General features: G+C 57.5%; 7 protein-coding genes and 1 non-coding gene across 8 annotated transcripts; 4 read left to right on the forward strand and 4 right to left on the reverse strand.

The window, feature by feature from the left end:
• Positions 1–116: 116 nt before the first annotated feature.
• Positions 117–2,129, reverse strand: PHYSODRAFT_329095 (hypothetical protein; the record flags this gene model as incomplete). Its single annotated transcript, XM_009525483.1, has 6 exons — positions 117–1,145; positions 1,226–1,348; positions 1,425–1,532; positions 1,603–1,721; positions 1,874–1,927; positions 2,000–2,129. 6 exons carry the CDS (start codon positions 2,127–2,129, stop codon positions 117–119), a joined length of 1,563 nt encoding a protein of 520 aa, XP_009523778.1.
• A 472-nt stretch (positions 2,130–2,601) lies between these two features.
• PHYSODRAFT_492289 (hypothetical protein) lies at positions 2,602–3,627 on the forward strand (the record flags this gene model as incomplete). Its single annotated transcript, XM_009525484.1, has 2 exons — positions 2,602–3,402; positions 3,481–3,627. The coding sequence occupies 2 exons, from the start codon at positions 2,602–2,604 to the stop codon at positions 3,625–3,627; spliced, it is 948 nt and encodes a 315-aa protein (XP_009523779.1).
• Positions 3,628–5,318: 1,691 nt separating this feature from the next.
• Positions 5,319–9,596, reverse strand: PHYSODRAFT_285552 (hypothetical protein). Its single transcript, XM_009525485.1, has one exon. It carries the CDS (start codon positions 8,403–8,405, stop codon positions 7,464–7,466), a length of 942 nt encoding a protein of 313 aa, XP_009523780.1. The 5' UTR covers positions 8,406–9,596; the 3' UTR covers positions 5,319–7,463.
• Positions 9,597–12,643: 3,047 nt separating this feature from the next.
• PHYSODRAFT_313441 (hypothetical protein) lies at positions 12,644–13,990 on the forward strand (the record flags this gene model as incomplete). The annotated part of the gene is made up of 4 exons (XM_009525486.1): positions 12,644–12,834; positions 12,900–13,684; positions 13,755–13,816; positions 13,943–13,990. 4 exons carry the CDS (start codon positions 12,644–12,646, stop codon positions 13,988–13,990), a joined length of 1,086 nt encoding a protein of 361 aa, XP_009523781.1.
• A 173-nt stretch (positions 13,991–14,163) lies between these two features.
• Positions 14,164–15,039, reverse strand: PHYSODRAFT_259421 (hypothetical protein; the record flags this gene model as incomplete). Its single annotated transcript, XM_009525487.1, has 1 exon — positions 14,164–15,039. The coding sequence occupies one exon, from the start codon at positions 15,037–15,039 to the stop codon at positions 14,164–14,166; it is 876 nt and encodes a 291-aa protein (XP_009523782.1).
• An 887-nt stretch (positions 15,040–15,926) lies between these two features.
• PHYSODRAFT_t762 lies at positions 15,927–16,004 on the reverse strand. Its single transcript has one exon. It is a non-coding gene; the product is annotated as a tRNA-Leu (tRNA).
• Positions 16,005–16,655: 651 nt separating this feature from the next.
• On the forward strand, positions 16,656–17,540 carry PHYSODRAFT_489895 (hypothetical protein; the record flags this gene model as incomplete). The annotated part of the gene is made up of 1 exon (XM_009525488.1): positions 16,656–17,540. One exon carries the CDS (start codon positions 16,656–16,658, stop codon positions 17,538–17,540), a length of 885 nt encoding a protein of 294 aa, XP_009523783.1.
• Positions 17,541–18,227: 687 nt separating this feature from the next.
• Positions 18,228–19,772, forward strand: PHYSODRAFT_494891 (hypothetical protein; the record flags this gene model as incomplete). The annotated part of the gene is made up of 4 exons (XM_009525489.1): positions 18,228–18,982; positions 19,066–19,124; positions 19,195–19,322; positions 19,395–19,772. The coding sequence occupies 4 exons, from the start codon at positions 18,228–18,230 to the stop codon at positions 19,770–19,772; spliced, it is 1,320 nt and encodes a 439-aa protein (XP_009523784.1).
• Between the last annotated feature and the right edge of the window lie 54 nt (positions 19,773–19,826).

A 19,826-nucleotide genomic window follows, 5' to 3' on the forward strand; every position in this document is an offset into this window, starting at 1 on the left:
TGCAGCTCCTCGGGATTGGCCGAGCGTGAGATGGATACATTTTTAAGGTGGTGGCCTGTGGACGCTACGTGTGACTAGAAGCTAGAAGCTAGAAGCTAGAAGCTAGAAGCTAGAAGCTAGAAGCTGAGCGGCTTGGCCAGCAACGTCTGGATGAGCTTGCGCAGCGCGTTGAGCTCCTTCTGCTCGATGAGCTCGAACTGCCGCACGAAGAGCACGAACCGCTTGAAGCAGAAGTTGAGGTGCGCCTCGGCGTGCAGCGCCACGTAGTTCTGCAGGTGGTTGTGATACATGTGCGCGTAGACCCGGAAGAGCCGCTTGAGGATGTTGCGCGCCGCCCGCATGAACTTGGGGTTGCACTCCGCGCTGCCGCTACCGCTGCTGATGCTTGTGCTGCTGCTGCCTGCAGTGCTCGAGGCCTCCGGGAAGAGCTGCGGGTCGTCGAGCTGCGCCTCCACCCACCCGAGCAGCCGCGCGACGTACTCGGACGCCGGCAGCGAGATCGGCGTCACTTGCTGCACGCCGTCCGCCCAGAGGTACGTGTAGCACGGTCCTGCCGACATCTGCGGGCACGAGCTGTGCGTGCAGAACTCGGAGATGGTGCCGTACAGCAGGCTGATCTCGTTGAAGAAGTCGATCACGTGGACGGCGACCCACTCGTCGAGCTGGCAGCCCTCGGGCAGCTGGATGCAGTCGGCCAGGTCGAGGCCGCACGCCATCGAGTCTTTGATGTAGCGGTGCAGGTTCCACGTGCGCGTTCCGGAGACGTGCTTCTTGCGCGGACAGATACTATGCTCCTGGTTGAGCACGTGGTTGGGCATGACCCGGATGGGGTCGCTCGCTTGGAGCTTCTTGGGAGGAGCGATTGCTGTCGGGAACCGCGGAGACGGCGGCTTCTCGCTGCGAGCGGGGTCTTCCGAGTGCTTGTCGTCCGCGTTGTTGTTGCTGTCGTTGTCACTGTCGCTGGAGCTCTCGGCGGCATCAGTTTCGTTGGTCCGCTCCTCGCTCACTTCGAGTCGAGTCTGCATCAACTGCTGCTGCGCCTTCTTCTCGGTCGCAAGAGCGCGATACCCTCCCAAGTGCCTCTGGAGAGTCGTGACTTCTGCTTGCATCCATTTGGCAGTGAGGATCTGGTGCTGGAGCAGTAGCTGTACACCAACATTCCAACAACGGCAAATGTAAGACAACCGCAGAGATGGTGGTATCGACAAAAGCCGGCACATTCTACCTTTTCGATGGACTTCCCAGCAAGCTCGGGTAGGTCGTTGGCCAGTACAGCCGCAACGTCCGCAAACACCTCGTTGTCGATCTCTTTGAAGCGTGCGAGGGCGACTTGATACTTGCTTCGGTTCTGCGTGAAGCAGCAAATGAACGAGTTTAGTCTTTTGCGCTGAGCTGATCAGCCACTTTTCACTACTGAGACTCACGCGTCGTAGGCGGGAGGACTCGGACCGCGTCGTCGACTGGATCTCCTCGAGTTTTCTCTCATATCGAAGCATGACGCTCTTGGCGCTGTTGCGGTGGTCGCACTTCAGCTACGCAAAACCAGAACAAGCGTCAGTCGATCCGCAGTCCAACAGACTATGGCACAACTCGTGCTCGCACCTTCAGCTGCGGGATATCAGCCAGGATAGTCTGCAGGGGTGCGATCGAGCTCGTCCTGAACGTTGTGACATCCGCCAGCAGCTTGCGTGCTTCTGACGCTGTCACTTGCTGCTCAACGCCTTCACCACCATACAAGTTATGGACACACGAGGCTAATTCGCGGCTGGAGGCAACGATTTCTGAATGGGAACGGGGCGGTTGGCACGGAAAAGTCAGACGTTGCAACTGCAACAATGATATGGTACCCCCCAGTGCAATTGCGCGACGGTACCGCAAATGGCTTGGCAGTGGCGTGACAGCTTGTTGATCGTGTCCTTCAGTCCAACTGCACACACAAAAGATCAACGTTAGACCTTCTTATCCGATGTCCTTGCGTTGCTTTGGCTGCACGTATCACCTTCGAAGCGCTCGAGCCGCACGACCATCTCGGCGAACTCGGTGTTGCGGTTGCCATTGCTGTCGGCTTCGGGCTTCTTGGCCGCACTGTGCCCAGTGCTCTCACCGCTGTGGAAGAGCTTGCGCAGCATGTTGGCCGTAGCAGCTCCTTTCTCCTGTGGGAATAAATAAATGGCTTAATCAGTGCATCAAACCATTCCTAAAATGGCTGCGAAGTTGACCAAGAAATCACTTCCCCACCGAAAATCCACCACGTTCCCCTGTGGTGCCCGTAGCAGTGAAGGAGTATATTAAGCACAGCGGCAACAAGGGTGTTCACAGTGGAATTGTTGACACCGCGGTCTAGAAGGAAGAGAGGGGCGGTGCTCTTCTAAGGCTCCTCTCTCCTCCCTTCGCTCCGTCCAACTCCAGCTACTGCGCGCTGCCGAAAAGAGAGTCGATACACGGGCCTGTAAGGTCCGCCGTCCCTCCCTCAGCGCGGTGACTCACGACCGCTGCACTTCAACTTGACCATTACTCGCGCCTCGTACTTATGGCGGAGACTGTGCCACACACTTTGTAACGCACGGGGGAGGGCACCTGCATCTCGGTCTGCTGCCTGTCATGCTGCCGCACCGCGTTCCCGTGGCGACGTCCAGGCGGCTGCGCTCGCCGCCGCGCCAGAAGGTCCTGTACTACGTGCTGTGCCTGCTGGGCGTGGCGGCGGTGCTGCAGATGCTGCGCTTCCTGTACGGCAAGTGCGATACCCGCGCGCACATGTCGACGCTGCTGACCAAGACGTCGCGGATCCTCAAGCGCAACAACGTCGAGTACTGGCTGGACAAGGGCACGCTGCTGGGCGTGCACCGCGACGACGGCCTCATCCCGTGGGAGTACGACGTGGATCTCGGCGTCATGAACGCCACGTGCGCCGAGATCTCGGCGCTCAAGGGCGAGTTCGAGGCCGTCGGGCTCACGGCCTACGACCGCCAGGACGCCATTCCGCACAAGGTCAAGCTCACGTACGACACGGAGAACCACGAGTTGTACTGGTCGGACCCGCGGCTGCACGACCCGTGCATCCGCGTGTACGACGCCACGGACGTGGGCACGTGGGTGGACATCTACTGGTACGTGGAGCTGACGCACGAGCAAGTGGCGGCCGACCGGGAGAACGTGCTGGTGCCGCCGGGCTACGACGAGGAGGACAGCCTCGTGTGCTGCTCGGAGGGTCTGCAGGCGCACACGGAGCACATGTGCTGCGGCGGCTGCGTGCCGCGCAAGTCGCTGTTCCCGCTGCAGCAAAAGTTCGTGAACGTCCACGACGGCGTCGACCCTGTGCAGGAGCAGCCAGTGCCAGCCGCAGTGACACAGTTCCTATCGATCCAGTACGGCGAGAACGCATTGACGAGCCGCGAGATCAAGGTAAATGAAGACTTCTGGGCGTTAGGATACCTTGTCCGTGGTGCTGACTGACTGACTTGACCCCGTGTGGTAATGCAGGGCTGGAAGGGCGTGGTGTGCGGCTTCTGGACGAGTCCGCTGCTATTTATGGTGCACCTGGCGCTGCTGAATGGCGCGCTGGTGGCGCTGGTCCTGTTCTACCGCCGTCGGTGCGCCAATGGCAGCTCCAAGCGGCGGAAGCTCTAGCGCGGGCGCAAAGGCGCCGCTTGCAGTGCAAGTTGACAAGAGCAGGACAAGCAAGATACGCACGTGACAGCGAGTCCCGGAGCGAGTGGCTGGTGTGCACCGAGCTCTGGAGCTCTGGACTGCAGCGGGCAAGCTCCGAGTGCTACTATGGACTTGGTTTCAGCGAGCCCGCAAATGTCGCGGACCCGGCGTCGCAGGGGATCTTCATTGCTGTGCTGTGGATGCATTGCGGTCGTCGCGCGGCGCCAGGGAGCGAGCGGGTCGTCCAGCACCACCAGCGACGCCGAGAGTTTATAGCAAGCCGCTGCACGATCGTCCAATGCACGCACGCGAACCAAGCAAACTGAGCCTGCGCTTGTTTTTCTATTTTTAGGCGATTGGTTTCGTTCGCGCGTTGCAAGTACACAAGAGCGAATTTCGTTCGAGCTCACTCCTTTTGGCTTCAATTCTCGCAGGCGCTCTCAATCTGTAATTGGAGTTGTGCTACGTAGTATATGCTTTCTAAAAATGGCAGTGCCAATCAGCGCATTTGTTTCGAAGGGTATAAGTTATCACATCGAGGTGTGGACCCACCTCCTGTCTCTCGCGCCGTCGCGAGCAAACAACCGTCATTTCCCAATTGAGCACAAGCAGTCGCAGTCGCTGGCCGACTCCGATTCACTCGCTCACTGACTGGCTTGCACACACACACACTCAAGCGCGCCGCCATGGACGAGGAGTTCTCTACGCCGCCGCGGCGTCACAACCCCAAGCGGCTGCAGCGCAAGGCCGAGTCGTCGCCCGAGGTGCTCGAGCAGATGCAGCGCCACAAGCGCGAGATGAACCTCACGCGCGAGCTCATCGACTTCGACCTGATCAAAGGGTGCGTCAGCCAGCAGCTGCCGTCTACGGTATCCTTCTTCTTCTGCTCCGACTTGGTGCTAATGCTGATGTGCTGTTGCTGCTGTTAGGTCGGCGCTGTTCCACACAAAGCCCTCCAGTCACGACCGCAAGCTCGTGCAGGAGGGGCTCAGCCGCGCGCTGTTCGTGCCGTTCCACGCCAAGTTCTGGCAGCAGAAGCCCTGGTTCTACGAGATGGCCACGGCGCTCTACGCACTGCACGTGGTGGCCGTGTGCATCTACATCTTCCACCACAAGACCACGTCAGCGCACAGCTCGTTTGAGGTGTTCTTTCCCATATTCCTGCTGCTGCTGGTAGCGATCGGCTACGGCCGCGTGACCAGCGCATTGCAGGCACCAGACGCGGACCCGGCGCTCAAGATCCTGTCCCCCATCATCAAGCAGGCCACGGAGGGCGTGTGCAGCTCCGAGTCCGAGACTTCGCACACGACGTCGGGCTTGGGATCGGGTTTGGCCGAGTCGGAGAACTCGGACGGCACAGATAGTGACGAGGACAGCGGCAACTCGTCGTCTTCTAGCGACGAGTCGAACCCCAACGACGACATGTTCCCGCACAAGAGCAACTCCGCGCCGACATCTCCCAAACGCGTACGTCTGTCTATTTGCTGGTTCTGTGGCTTGAGGTGCAAGTTGCAAACTGACATGTTCCCATGCCGACGCAGGTAATAAGGCGGGGGTCTTCCCCAATTGGCAAGCCGCCGATGTCATTGCCGCCTCGAGTCCCGTTGGCGCTGAACGGGGGATTGGATCGTGATAGCGTGGTGGATCAGCTCGCCAGAAGGCGCGTCACCGTGTGTGTATGGGAAGATGGCTTTCCTGTAAAGCGAGCAATGTCCATCACTGAGCTGCGGAATACGATTCTTGCCAAGGTGAGAATCCATGCCATTGTGTATCCAGCTAACTTAAACTAGTTATAGCAGGAGCATCGATTGCTGTTGTACTGGTATCTTACACGCGTGGTGTGTTATGGCCATATTCAGGTGAAAGCAACGCCGACGCGGATTTTCTATCGGAAGGTTGCACAGGTCTCAGCGATAATGCTGGCGCTGGTGCCGATCGCACTGCGGTGTGCGATTAAGTGTCAGGATGTCGACTGCCTTGCGGTGACGCAGGAACCGCTCGAGGTGCTCTCGTGGATGGCACAGTTGTCCAGAGAGCTCTCGGTAGACCGCTTGTACGTCCATGCCGAAGACCTCGCATCCGGTGCATCGTTCATTGCCATCTCGTGCATGCTGTCGACGTACTTCATGGCGTCCATCATTTTCGACGCGCTTGCGGATGCCGAAGTCACGTACCACCGTCGATTCCTGTAAGTATCTGCGTTTTGCATATTTGTGCGTGCGAAATGGAGCGCTTACGCGTGTGCTGGTGTTATTGGATCATTCAGATACGCTAAGTGCTTTACAGCGCTGACGTCGTCACGGCGCTCGCGTTTGGCGAACCTACCGCATTTCCGTCTGAAGAACGTGGTCAACATCAAGGCGTGGATCTCGCTCCGCGGTGGACGCACTTGGCTCAAGCGCCAGGGTCGCCAACGCGCGGCCGATGAAATTGTGTCCTCGTCTTTTGTGGTCATCCTCGTGCTCCTCGTGGTCATGGGCATGCAGGCTGTATCGGACGGATCCGGCTCGCTCTCGTCCGAGAGCATCGTTCACATCGAAGTGGCTATCTGGTGCATGCTGTCCTCGTACGTTGCGTGGCTTCCTCGTTGTGGGGTTGCTCTCGCGCTCACTGACCAGTGTGTCTGTCGTCTTTTGATCTGCGCGCGCAGTGTGTTCATGTTGCGTTTCATGATGCTAGGCTCCAACATCAACAAGAAGTACCAGAACACCTCGCTGCTTCTGACAGAGCAGGTTTGTGCTGTTTGATGTTCGGAATCACTTGAGTGTTGCGTCGTCACGTGGTACTAAGCTGGCTTACCGCCTTGCTGCCGTGGAACAGATGAACGTTTACCTCCGTCTGCTGGCGAAGCCTCACAAGAAGGAGAAGCTGCTGGTCTCCAACAACGTGTTGAAGCTCGCGTGCAAGCTGCTGAAGGTCCGTCCGTCTGTCTGTCTGAAGTGTGTAGCAAGCGAAGCAGCTGAACGCTCGGAATTCGCTGACGTTTGTGTCTTCTTGTTGTCTCCTGCAGGAGCTGAACTCGCCCAACAAGGTGTCGGGCTTGACCATGAACCCGCTCCTGTACAACCTCACGCGCGTGGTGGTCTTATCCGCCTTCTCGTCCACGGCCTCGGACTTCTTCGGCTTCAAGCTGAAACTCTGGAAGCTCAAGGCGTAGGCAGTCGACGAAGGACGTCGGCAGAATGAGATGGACAGGCGGGTCGGAACGATGGAGAGATGCACAAGAGGACGATGTCGTTGACCAGGACAAGCAGCCAACTAACACGCAGTTGAAGCGAACGAGTCGCGCCGCAACTTGGCGCGCGACTCGCCTGCTTTCTGTACTATACAACCAACACAAAACACCAAGTGCCCCAGAGCACTTACAGCAGCGCTGGCCCCTACATACTGCGAGCGAGCGTGGCATGCGGCGAGCGCCTTTATCTCGTCGGTTCGACTAACGGATCCGAGCGATATATCGGCGGCGGCAACGCACGTGTAGGGCGACGACGTCTCGATAGATAAAGCACACACACGACACAGTAGCATTCAGTACCCTCACACATGGTCTCCCGGCTTCCGGCTCGCTTTTGATACAGTGCATTTGCTTACGGTTCGGTAGCAGGATGTGTTGCTGCAGGACCGCTTGCCCCCCGCTCACCGATGCAACGACTGTGGTGAGTCGACCCTGGCGTCGTAAGGTCAGCGCCGGAATCGAGCGCGATAAGCGTAAGAAGAGCGTGATGTGTGAACCATTGCGTCTTTTAAGTTACCTAACTAGAGTACGTGGGCCTTCCGTTGAGACCTGGGGGTAGTAGTAGTTAAATGATGGGCGTCTAGAATGGGGGCGTCGGGAACTCGCGCGACGTGCGCAGCAGCAGGGACTCGAGCTTGGACGGCTTGGTGGGGCAGATGGGTGTTCGGTCCACCTCGGCATCTGCGACCCCCATGACCTGCGGTTCCTCGGCGAACGACACGCGCGTGTGCGTGCGCTTAGGCGCCTGGGCGGGCGCCTTCTGCAGCGTGTCCACCATGGCGTGGTCCACTTTGAGGCGCTGGTACTTGAGCGTGAAGCGCTTCATGTACGAGTCGGCGGCCAGCAGGAAGGGCAGCGCCTGCTCGGGCTTGTTCTCGTGCCACAGCTGGGCGCCGCGGTCGCGCGCGATGGACATGGCGCGCCAGAGCACCGAGATGTCGCGGCTGCTGGCGTCGAAGCCGCTGAGCAGCGGGAACTCGCTGACGGCGGACGGGCTGGCGGGCGGCGAGCTCACGGCCTCCTGCGCCTGGATGAGCGCCATGGTCCACATCTGCTCGGCCTTCATGTGCAGCGTCTCGTGGCGCTCGGTCTGCTCCAAGAGCTGCGTCATGCGGCTACGCGCGAGCTCGAGGAAGCGCACGCACGTGTGCTGCTCGTACACGCCCATCTCCTTGAGGATGGCCAGCTCCTTGGCGATGGCGAAGAGGTTGCGCTCCATCACGACGCTGTTCATGTCCGAGGCCCAGGCCTCCACGAGGATCATCTTGAGCTTGAGCTGCAGTGAGAGGCCCATGAGGCTGCGGCGCAGCAGCTCCTCGCTGCCGTGCGGCTTGCTGGCGGTCGCCGCCGTCGCCGCCGTCGTGTGCTGCAGCGCGGCGCGCACGGGGCTGGCGGCCATGGCGCGCGGGGACATGCTCAGCGGCATGGCCAGGATCTTGCTCGAGTCCACGGGCTCGATGCTGCGGCGCCGCTTCTTGCTGGCGGTCGCGGTCGTGTCGGCGAGCGGCAGCACGGTCATCATATTACGGGAGGGGGGGAGGCCTCGCCTGAGTTACGGCAGCGGCAAGTTCTATCGAGCTCGACCTTTAGGAAGTGAGTGCGAGTGCAGCCGCCGGCCGTGGATTCTCGGACCAGCCAGTCATACAGACAGCCAGTGTGCGCGGAAGGGTAACGGCCAGAGCCGAGCCACGCCTTGATACCGCGCTCGCTGTCACTGGTGGATTCAAAGAGCAGGTTTCGGGCTCTCGCTTACGCCCCTCCGGCTCCCTCTCAGTTGCTGCCTGCCTGCTGGCGACAGGTCAGCGAGTGCTGCGGCAACCAGCGCCGCCGCCACCGCCGCCACTACATTAGAACCGGGACGAGGGCTGCGCGCAGATGTGCATACCGGTATGCGGCCTCGCTCCATCAGGTTGGTAACGCGGCAGCGGCTCGGACGCGCGCCGGCTGGGCCGACTCCACCCACGCCCCCACCCTGCAGCCCGGCGTAAACCATCCGCGACTATCCGACTTGGAATCAAGCCGCGCTGTGTGTGATCTCGGCTGCAACATTCAGACCCCGGTTCACAAGTCGCAGACACGCGTTCTCGGAGGTTCCTGCGCAGCCGGGATTGGCTCATAAAAGCTCATTCCCGTGGAAACCGATGCATCGTCAACGTCGGGGACATGCATACTGGCAGGTTTTTGAGAGCGGTGGGAGTCGGAATGTGCCGGATAGCTGGGGCATGCGGTACCGCTCCGATGTGCTCGATTGACTGACTAATTGCCGGGCTCCGGCAGAGCCTCAGAGCTCAGTGCCGACACCTCCCTCCGCCGCCGCATACTTTGCCGCCAGAAACATGGCCTGGCCCGCCGATACGCGCGTGCGTTGGGCATTTTCTCATGCAGCCGGCGGCCGCCGCCCGGTCAGCCGCCGAGCCGCGCTTATCCGGCCTGAGCTGCAGCTCTCTGCTGGCGAGATGACTTTTACACGTCATGCCTCCAACGTGCACCTTCCCCCGTCCTCGTGGCGCGCAAAATGTATCAATTCACTGCAGGGGGATTTTCAATTGATACTTTCGACTCGACGCCACTGTAAGCGAGACCCTAGGGCTACACTCTGTAGCTGCATTGTGGTCGGCGCCGTCGGCCCGAGCCGCGCTTGATTCAATGAATTACAGTGTACAGCGGGGTGGCGAGCAGCAAATGTAGCGGCGGCAGCAGCAAGGTGGTCGACACCTCCGCCCAGGATATCAGATCCCTCGTCGCCAAGTTGCACTTGCCCGAGTGTGCACACCTCGCGCCTGCGGGCAACAGCAACGTTAGCTGAAGACGAGCGCGGCGCTGGAAGTTCAGACTGTTCGTGCCGGTGCGAAGGCGCGTCAGTTTATTGGGGCGAGTTACAGGTGCTCCATCCCCCCCGCCGCTCGGAGGCCCGTTAGGTCACGTGCCGCATTCGCCGGCCATGCCGCCGGGCAGATCCGGTCCCGCCGCGTACATACATACTGTACTGAGCCGGGAAGAGAGGCGGCGAGGACTCCGGGTGTATCGCAGCCCGCTTCTTATCGACTGGCTTGCCGCGTCGCCGAAGACGCGCAGATAAACAGTGCCCGCGCGAGAGCTCGACTCGAGTCCGATCGCACTTTCTCTTTCGGTCTTCGGCGCCGAATCTCAGAGACACATCGTGCTCAGGGCGTCTCTGCATCAGCGTGAGCCATTTCGAGCGCGTTGCGCAATGCCAACCGCGATGCGGTGCGCTCCCGCATTGCTCCGCGCTCGCGGCAGTCCGGCTTTCAGCGCCGCCCATCGGAGCTCCGTTATCATCGGTGGCTACGCCAGCGATTAAATTTTTCTGTACGCGCACTGTATGTTGAAGCGCGCGAATGGCTACGTTGTTCGTGCCGACGCAAGCGCTGCGAGGAGCTCACTCAGTACTGCCCACCCAAGCGCGTTATGCCACGAATGCCAACCAGCACTACGGTAGGATGACATTCTTCCGAGCGAAAAGAAGCAGTTGCGCCAGACGACGCGGGTCTCAAGTTCCAGCGTCCGTCGAGCTCGAGTAGGGACAGATCTTCTGCGTAATGCAGCTAACAATGTTGCCTGTGGGCCGCTAGAAAGCTACAAGTATCCGGGGGTTAGTGGTCACGCTTGGCAGGCACAAGGCTTAAGCACCAGCTACAAGAGGATCTATAATACTAACGCAATCTTGTCCTGCTTAAGTAGAGTGTAGCTGGGCAAGCAATATGAGACTTTGTACAGTAAAAGTATTGATGCTACTGTATCGTTTACTACATGTATCACGCACTGCATTATATTTTTTGTTCATGTCGTCGAAGAGCACAGTAGCACTGATTTTTTTGGCTGAGATGCTCATTGGCACTTCCCTGCTTCCTCCCCTCCGTCAAACGAAATGGTGCGTTCGAAAGCAACTGCGGTTTACCCACACTCCGTTGAAAATTGTATCCCTGCTTTAGGGCCTAAAAATATCGACGCGTATGATTTTTTGTCATTTTTTTCCGAGCGGTGTATATTTGCTGGGAGCTTGTGTGAAAATAAACGTGCTAGACGTGTTTTTTCTTCCTACAAGCAAAAATCGCTCATTTTTGACTTTTTACAAAACGCAACTATTTAAAAAGGAAAACAAATTTTAAAGGAAAATAGCACCTTTGTCTCACGGATACTAAAGTGGTCATTGCAATAATACCTTAGAGCATCTCCAACGGTAGTGCAAATTGCAAAAGTGATAAGGCAAAGTGAAGGGTCCATTGGCAACATAAACAGGAAAACACGTCTAGCACGTTTATTTTCACACAAGCTCCCAGCAAATATACACCGCTCGGAAAAAAATGACAAAAAATCATACGCGTCGATATTTTTAGGCCCTAAAGCAGGGATACAATTTTCAACGGAGTGTGGGTAAACCGCAGTTGCTTTCGAACGCACCATTTCGTTTGACGGAGGGGAGGAAGCAGGGAAGTGCCAATGAGCATCTCAGCCAAAAAAATCAGTGCTACTGTGCTCTTCGACGACATGAACAAAAAATATAATGCAGTGCGTGATACATGTAGTAAACGATACAGTAGCATCAATACTTTTACTGTACAAAGTCTCATATTGCTTGCCCAGCTACACTCTACTTAAGCAGGACAAGATTGCGTTAGTATTATAGATCCTCTTGTAGCTGGTGCTTAAGCCTTGTGCCTGCCAAGCGTGACCACTAACCCCCGGATACTTGTAGCTTTCTAGCGGCCCACAGGCAACATTGTTAGCTGCATTACGCAGAAGATCTGTCCCTACTCGAGCTCGACGGACGCTGGAACTTGAGACCCGCGTCGTCTGGCGCAACTGCTTCTTTTCGCTCGGAAGAATGTCATCCTACCGTAGTGCTGGTTGGCATTCGTGGCATAACGCGCTTGGGTGGGCAGTACTGAGTGAGCTCCTCGCAGCGCTTGCGTCGGCACGAACAACGTAGCCATTCGCGCGCTTCAACATACAGTGCGCGTACAGAAAAATTTAATCGCTGGCGTAGCCACCGATGATAACGGAGCTCCGATGGGCGGCGCTGAAAGCCGGACTGCCGCGAGCGCGGAGCAATGCGGGAGCGCACCGCATCGCGGTTGGCATTGCGCAACGCGCCCGAAATGGCTCACGCTGATGCAGAGACGCCCTGAGCACGATGTGTCTCTGAGATTCGGCGCCGAAGACCGAAAGAGAAAGTGCGATCGGACTCGAGTCGAGCTCTCGCGCGGGCACTGTTTATCTGCGCGTCTTCGGCGACGCGGCAAGCCAGTCGATAAGAAGCGGGCTGCGATACACCCGGAGTCCTCGCCGCCTCTCTTCCCGGCTCAGTACAGTATGTATGTACGCGGCGGGACCGGATCTGCCCGGCGGCATGGCCGGCGAATGCGGCACGTGACCTAACGGGCCTCCGAGCGGCGGGGGGGATGGAGCACCTGTAACTCGCCCCAATAAACTGACGCGCCTTCGCACCGGCACGAACAGTCTGAACTTCCAGCGCCGCGCTCGTCTTCAGCTAACGTTGCTGTTGCCCGCAGGCGCGAGGTGTGCACACTCGGGCAAGTGCAACTTGGCGACGAGGGATCTGATATCCTGGGGCGGATGTGATTGGCTGAAGTTGTTGAAGTTGTTGTCGACGTTGCTATAAATGGCTGCTCAAAAATACCAAACTGTTGCTGCTGTCGATAAATAAAACTGGGGAGAGAGTGACGCTGCACCAACGAGCAGGTAGGCAGAAGGTTTGGGATGCTGGAGAAGAACGTCATGGGGCCCGAAGATGCCGAGCGCTCCGCCGTGAGAGATAAGAGTGATGCCGCCGACCGCGAGACGCCAGCACCGTCACCTCCAGATGGAGAAGAAGCCAAGGCTGATGTGACGGAGACTGAGGCCAAGGTGCTGGCGGTGGCGTTCCCAATGGCACCAATCGATCGCTACGGCTTCCTCGTCACCGACAAGTGAGTACATACCAGGATGAACTGATGCACGAAATTTGTCCAATGCTGACGCTGCTGGATTGCAGGCGCTACAACGGAGGCCACACGGCTCCCAACGCGTACAAGCACGCGGTGTGGCTCGAGAACCGACGAACGCAGAAATGGGTCAAGATGATCGGCAAGCAACTCGAGGACTGGGAGGTCTGCCAGCTGCGGTATGCGGCCACACTCAAGAAGCGCATCCGCAAGGGCATCCCAGAGGCGCTGCGTGGTCGCGTTTGGAGCCATCTGGCTGGATCGTCGCAAATGCTACTGAACAATCCAGGTGCTTACCACCAACTGCTACAAACGGCTCGGGTGCCGTGTGAAGAGACCATCGCGCGCGATATCGGGCGCACATTTCCTCGCCACTCGCTGTTTCGCGACCGCTCCTCGCTGGGCCAATGCGCTCTGATGAATGTGCTGAAGGCGTACTCGTTGCACGACCCAGAGGTGGGCTACTGCCAAGGCATGGGCTTCCTCTCAGCTATGTTTCTGTGCTACATGCCAGAGCAGCAGGCCTTCTGGCTGCTCGTGGCGTGCCTAAACCACAAGCGCTACGGGCTGGCCGACCTCTATCGCCCCCGCATGCCAAAGGTTCCCGAAGTAACCTTCGTCTTCCAGGGGCTTTTCAAGCAGATTATGCCTCAACTTTCGGCCCACCTTGAGAACGAAGGCTTGCACCCGACGATGTACCTGACGCAGTGGTTCCTCACTCTCTTCACCTACAATTTTCCGTTCGAGTTCGTCACTCGGGTCTGGGACGCCTTCCTCCACGAGGGCTGGAAGGTTATCTATCGTGTTGCGCTCGCGCTGCTCAAGGTTTCACAAAGTAAGAGTTGTGGTTTCGTCGCGAATCCCCCTCTGCCTATGCTAACCTCAACTTGCGTTACTCTTTGCAGAGACATTGCTGAGTTCCAAGTTCGAAACCATCATGGAGTACTTCCGGGATCTCCCCAACAAGGTACGCTGTGTGTACAGTAAGATATGCCCCTGCCTGCATTATGCTCATTCTGTCACTGCTGGACTGCAGGTGGACAGCGACGAAGTTTTGACAGCAGCGTTCCGGTTGCCGATCAAGCGGTCGCAGATCACGCACATGCTGGAGAAATACCACAGCTCGTCAGCTGCCTCGTGAGCTATTAGGAGTACAGACTCGGAACAGTTATCTCGATACCTTTTGCGAATATGTATGGATGTATGTCGGAATTGCCTCAGCATCATTCAAAGGCAGAGCTCTCATATATTATCTACAGCGAGACATTGGGGGAACTCGCTGAGTACACGAAATACACATCTACATGTAGTCACCTAGTCTTGCTTGAGGGTCGTGGAAGCTGCGGCGTTCGTGGCGAAATGCTTCTTGAGTCGGGGCAACACGAGGCCGCCCACGGCCGCCACCACAATGAGCTGCACTGTGGTGGCCGTGTCAATGATGTCCCCGCGCGAGCGCAGCTCACGCAGGATGAGGCCGGCCTTGCAGCTCAGGAAGTTGTACGGGATGAGGCCGATGAGCGGGCCCAGCGTGAACTGGCCGAGCGGGATGGCCAGGTGCGGCGACGCCATGTTGATGAACCAGTTGGGCGTGAACGGGAACACGCGCAGGAAAATCATGTACAGCGCCATCTCGTCGCGGTGCGCGTCCAGCATGCCGCGCAGCGTGTCCAGCTTGCGCGGGAAGAAACGCGTGACCACGCGGCGGCCGAAGTGGCGCGACAGCAAGAACATGAAGACGGAGCCCAGCGTGTTGTAGGCCAGGCAGAGCGGGAAGCCCAGCGTCACGCCGAACAGTGCGCCGCCCAGCAGATTGAAGAACACGGTGCCCGGGATGGCGAACGTCTGCAGGTACAGGTAGCAGCCCATGTGCGCGAGCAGCAGCGCGCCCGGCTGGCGCTCCGAGAAGCTCTGCAGCGTCTCGCCCAACTGCTGCGCCGCCTCCAGCGACGTGGGCAGCCGAAGCGCCGCCCACTCCGCGTCCGTGAGCGCCGAGACCACGAGCGAGTGCAGCGTCACGCCCAGCAGCGCCGAGCTGGCCAGGAAGATCACGCCCACGAGCTGCACGTCGCGCTGCCAGCCCTGCGGCGGAGGCGACGAGGCGAGAGCGACCTTGTCGACATCACTTGCGATGGCGTCTTTGTCTGCGGCGGCAGCGAACGCGGGCGAGGACTCCGGCGCGTGCGGGGGCATGGCTGCGGACAGAACGCGACCTTCTTCTTGGACGCCAGTTTGGGAATGAGAAGGCTAATTTTGCCCATCGTTTTTTCGCCGTTTTACTCGTACTTACCGTGTGGAGGCCACTTTGGCGCAAGACTGCCTGTACCATGGCATAATACAACAAACAGACTTTGTTACATGCTGCCGCAAACCGCTTGGATCATATGCCTAGCGGAAGAGCAGCAGCGTTCCTTGCGTTTTTATAATAGCAGTAGCTTCAACGGGAGGAACTGTTATTTTCCTGTGTCGGGATAGCTGCAAGGAACACTATCGCGATCTTTTTGCGCCTTGGACCGGTTCGTTGTCCTTACAGTGGGCAGCAATTATTTCTAACACGTGCATCTGAAGGTCCTGTTATCTTGTATTCTAGCGTTTGTCCTCGGTGTGGCTCAGAAGCCTTTGTTTCTGCGTGCCAACACGGCATTTATCTGTATTTTGCGACCAAACGATATGCCGCGCACTCGATACGATGTCCATGATAGCATTTCATTGCAGTCATTTCAACGATACTAGAAAGACTACAAGATATTCCTATTGAAAACCAAATGCTTCTTACTATCTATTTGCTGGCGGCGAGGAAACGCTTCATCATTGCCGTTAGTAAATCAACGACATGCCGATGGATGTACTCGATGCGTGTAGTGTGTTACAACCTCCCTACGTTAACTTGAATGCGTTATATACCTTAGAATATACTGTACATTTGCGTGACGATGACAGCGAGGGTTCCCTCTGAGCGCTACCGAAGTAAGCACTGATGTTTTATCGAAGAAATGAACGATCCAGAATTTACATTTCAGAGCCTACAAAAACGAGGAAAATGAACCTGGCAAGAGAGCGACAAACCGCTCGAAAAAGGTTGACACGAGTGGGATTCGAACCCACGCCCGAAGACTGGTGCCTAAAACCAGCGCCTTAGACCGCTCGGCCATCGTGTCCTCACATCAGTGTGTCAAGACAACAAAATATACTACAGTACTTGTGTACTTGCCGCCCGTAATGCGTCTAAACTAGACCACCCGAACAACCCACCATCGCTCACAGTACTTACTACAGTGCAGACTCGCCTCCTTCCGCTACGCATATTAACCATACATCCGCCAGATTCGTATTAAAACACTAGTTGCGCTCGCACACGGAGTCTACGTACGAACGTCACGACTTGTGTGTGGGCTCCACTTGCCTTCCCACCTGCCTGGTGCATGCATGCCTACTGTTACACGCCAGGTCTCGAAACAATTGTTGGGCGTACATTGCAGTACCGCATCCCACCCCGCTTAAGTACGCCACCGCGGCCATCAAAACCAGCGGTCGTGAAGCTACCGGCTCACTCCGTCTCCAGTCTTCCGGCAGCGATGGTGTTCGTGGCGACAGCTCGTCTCGCGGCCCGCGCGGCCTCGCGCTCTCGCCTGTCGACGCCTGCGCGCGCGTCTCCTCTTCTGGCCGGCGCGACGCAGCAGCTGCAGCTCCCGCGTGTGCAGCGCGCGCCCTGCGCCGTGGTGCCTCCGTTCCTGACGGCGGCGGCCGGCGTGGGCTCGGTGCGCACGAAGGTGAGCGAGCGCGCGCAGCGACGCAAGAACCTGCGCAAGATGAAGAGCCAGAAGGGCGCGAAGGTGCCGATGCTCAAGGACACGCTGCGCAAGCTGTACCTGCGCACGCACCCGGACCTGTTCGGGCGGTACCCGGAGCAGCAGCGCGCGAACGAGGAGTCGTACAAGGAGCTGCTGGGCATCTTGGACGCGATCGAGAAGCACAACGAGTTCCCTCCGGCCAAGACGCTGGTGCTGCCGTTCTTCCTCAAGACGCCCGTGGAGGGCCAGTTCAAGGAGGTGGACCTGCAGCTGCGCACGACGGGCGGCGCGTGCAACACGCTGGTGGAGGAGGCGCTGGGCCGGTTCTTCGGCGAGTGCGGGCTGCCGCAGGCGTTCCAGTGGGGCGAGGGCAGCTGGGGCAAGGCCGTGGGCAAGGACGCGGTGGAGAACTCGAACCTGGGCTTCGACAAGGAGGAGGAGGCCCGCGAGAAGGCGCGCAAGGAGGCGGAGGCGGCGGCCAAGCGCGAGGAGCAGATCCGCCAGTCGGCTCCGGCCTACAGCCCTGTGGACCGAAGTGCGCCGGAGGATCACTCGATCGAGAAGGCTCTGAATGAGCTTGACGACACACTGCAGTTGATCGCTGCGATGCCGTACCTGGATGACGAGGACGAGCAGCAACGGGCGATTAAGGTCCACTTTGAGCAGGGCAGTGGTCTGGACGACCTCGATGCTCAGGGCTACGCGGTCAAAGCTGGAGCCACTAAGATGTGGCAAGGCGAACGTGACCTGAACACGATCATCAAGGGCGTGGACGCGGACTCGGCCATTATTCTCCAGCGAATCCTTATGCACACGCTCGACATCGAAAAGCAACTCAATGAAATCATCGCCAAGGGGGGCTTTGATGATGACGAGGACTCTGCCGCCGATGCGCAGAAGTAAAGAGAATAGAGACCAGACAAGAGTAGACCTCCTCAATGCATGTTGCCGGCGTCGGCGTGTATTTTTCGCAACCTATTTCGAGCACTTCATTTCAAGGCGTACCATCATGTCTAGCAGCAAGCTCAGCCCCAGCTGTGGTCAATCTCGAATGCTTGCGCTTAGACAAGAATGCTGCCAAGACGTGTACCCATGATCAAAGCACACCCGTCAAGGAGCGCTGGATCGAAGTGTGTTTCAGCTTTTAGCTCTGCCTTTAGGGATACTAGCCCCGGGGCAGTGGTGCTGTATGGGGGACGGCAAGTCGGCAGCAGAAGCAACAACAGTGTTCATCCAGTTGTACCTATCCTCAAGCCATCGGTACCAAGGCCCTTGACGGCAGCCTGCGAAAGTGTCCCGACACCCGGCAGTGGTCCAAGAACCGAAGACTCTGTAGATCTCGTGGTAAAAGTGCGACTATTGCATGGCATCGACTTGCACATTCCGAGCACAAAATCGCCATGTCAGCATCCTGGACATCCAGCAGTGAATATTACAGTCAACGGCAGCCCAGTGCAATCATCCACAGCGGCTCAGCATGCTCGTAACCACTCCATCTGGAAGAAGCATGAGCTGACGTTCCAAGTTAGCGCTCCGTACCAAGCCACACCGGTTCCTGGAGGAACGGACGCACCTCCGTGTTTTATCTCGATGTACGTGTCACTATCTTATACCGCTTGCTCTTGTGCCTCCAAAAAGGATGAGGGCGTGCTAAGCTCTATCGAAATTGGAGAAGTTGGAGAGCTACAGTTGCCTGCGAAAGCAAACGAAAGCTATGAGATTTCAAGGTTCTTTCCCGTCATCAGACGCCAGCACAAAGGCTCTCAATCTCCATGTGTACTGCTCACTGCAGGCAAAGTCAAACTGTGGATTCGCGTTGAGAAACCTGCTGCCGCTTGTACTGTTGTGCAACCAGAAATTCCTAAACGACCACCATTCGCGCTACCAACGAACTTTGGAGAAGCACTCCAGCTGAAGCGTAAGCAACTAAAAGCTACCGTTGTACCGGAAGGCAGTGCACAAAAAATGAGCAAGCACCAAGCGTCCCAGGCTGACGCTGTCATCGCAATAGAGCTGATGAAGGAGATCGCAGTGGAGACAGCACCTGACCAGATTGGTGAAAACGATCTGAAAGTAGAAGGGCGGGTCGGAGAAGGCATTCACTCTTGTGTTCGTCTCGGGGCCTTACGTCGGAGCAACACTGACAGCACTCGGCCGGTGGCGGTAAAGGAGTTCCGGCACCAGCATGCAGTTCCCCCTGTCAGCGTACTCCGCGCTTTTATTCTTGAATACCGGATTCTAGCGAGGTGCCGCGTCGAGGGCGGCCACCAACACATTGTGGAGCTGCTCGGTGTAACGGTGGCGCCTCGCTTGATCATCCTGATGGAATATTTTGACCGCGGCAGGTAAACAGTCTGCTGCATTTGTTGGTCACAGGTAATACCCACGCGAGCACTAAAAACTCAACTCACATCTTTTGCTTCTGAAGTCTGGCTCAGTGTTTGCAGGATGAGGCTGCATGGGGACGACTGCCGATCAAGCAGGTATGTCCACACGCATACGCTTCTCTGTTTGTATTGGTACCAAACGCACGAAATTGATATGCACACACAGAAAGCTTTGGTTGGATTGAAAATTGCGCGTGGCATCGCATGGCTGCACAAGCACGACATGATTCACCGCGACATCAAAAGTCACAATATCATCATCAGCGGCGATCTTACGAGGCCAAGCCCATCAGTGAAGGTATGGTAGCTTTGCACTGGTCGTTCTTGCAGAAGTAATTTCCATCACTAACCTTTTGCCGTGTTGGAGTAGATCGGCGACTTGGGTAGTGCCATAGTGCGGCAACAGCAAGAGCCACTGTTGGTGGAAGAGGTCGGATCTTCAGGTTACACTGCTCCCGAGATATTTACCCGCCACGGATACGACAGCAAAGTCGATGTCTGGAGCTTCGGGATTGTTCTGTGGGAGCTAGCTTCATGTTGTGTGCAGGATCGTCTTAACCCGTTCATGGGAATGGCAGGCGACGAGTTTGTCACTAAAGCTCAAGGCGGATGCCGTCCCAAACTCGCCCATGCGCACCAAGTCTGGTTCGGGCCAATTGTCAAGAAATGCTGGCGATTCGATCCATCCCAAAGACCGGATATGGACGAAGTGGTCAAGCAGCTAGAGAAACTCATCGGCGAGCTCTGACCGTGTAAAATAAGTAAATGTTTTGGCATATCGTGCAAACAACGCTTCATTCGA

The sequence above is a fragment of the Phytophthora sojae genome, assembly GCF_000149755.1.
Source record: "Phytophthora sojae unplaced genomic scaffold PHYSOscaffold_3, whole genome shotgun sequence".
Lineage (NCBI taxonomy): Eukaryota > Oomycota > Peronosporomycetes > Peronosporales > Peronosporaceae > Phytophthora > Phytophthora sojae.

Excerpts from the sequence above, each read along its gene's own strand:
- PHYSODRAFT_285552 (XM_009525485.1), bottom strand. The coding sequence starts at position 8,405 with ATGATGACCGTGCTGCCGCTCGCCGACACGACCGCGACCGCCAGCAAG.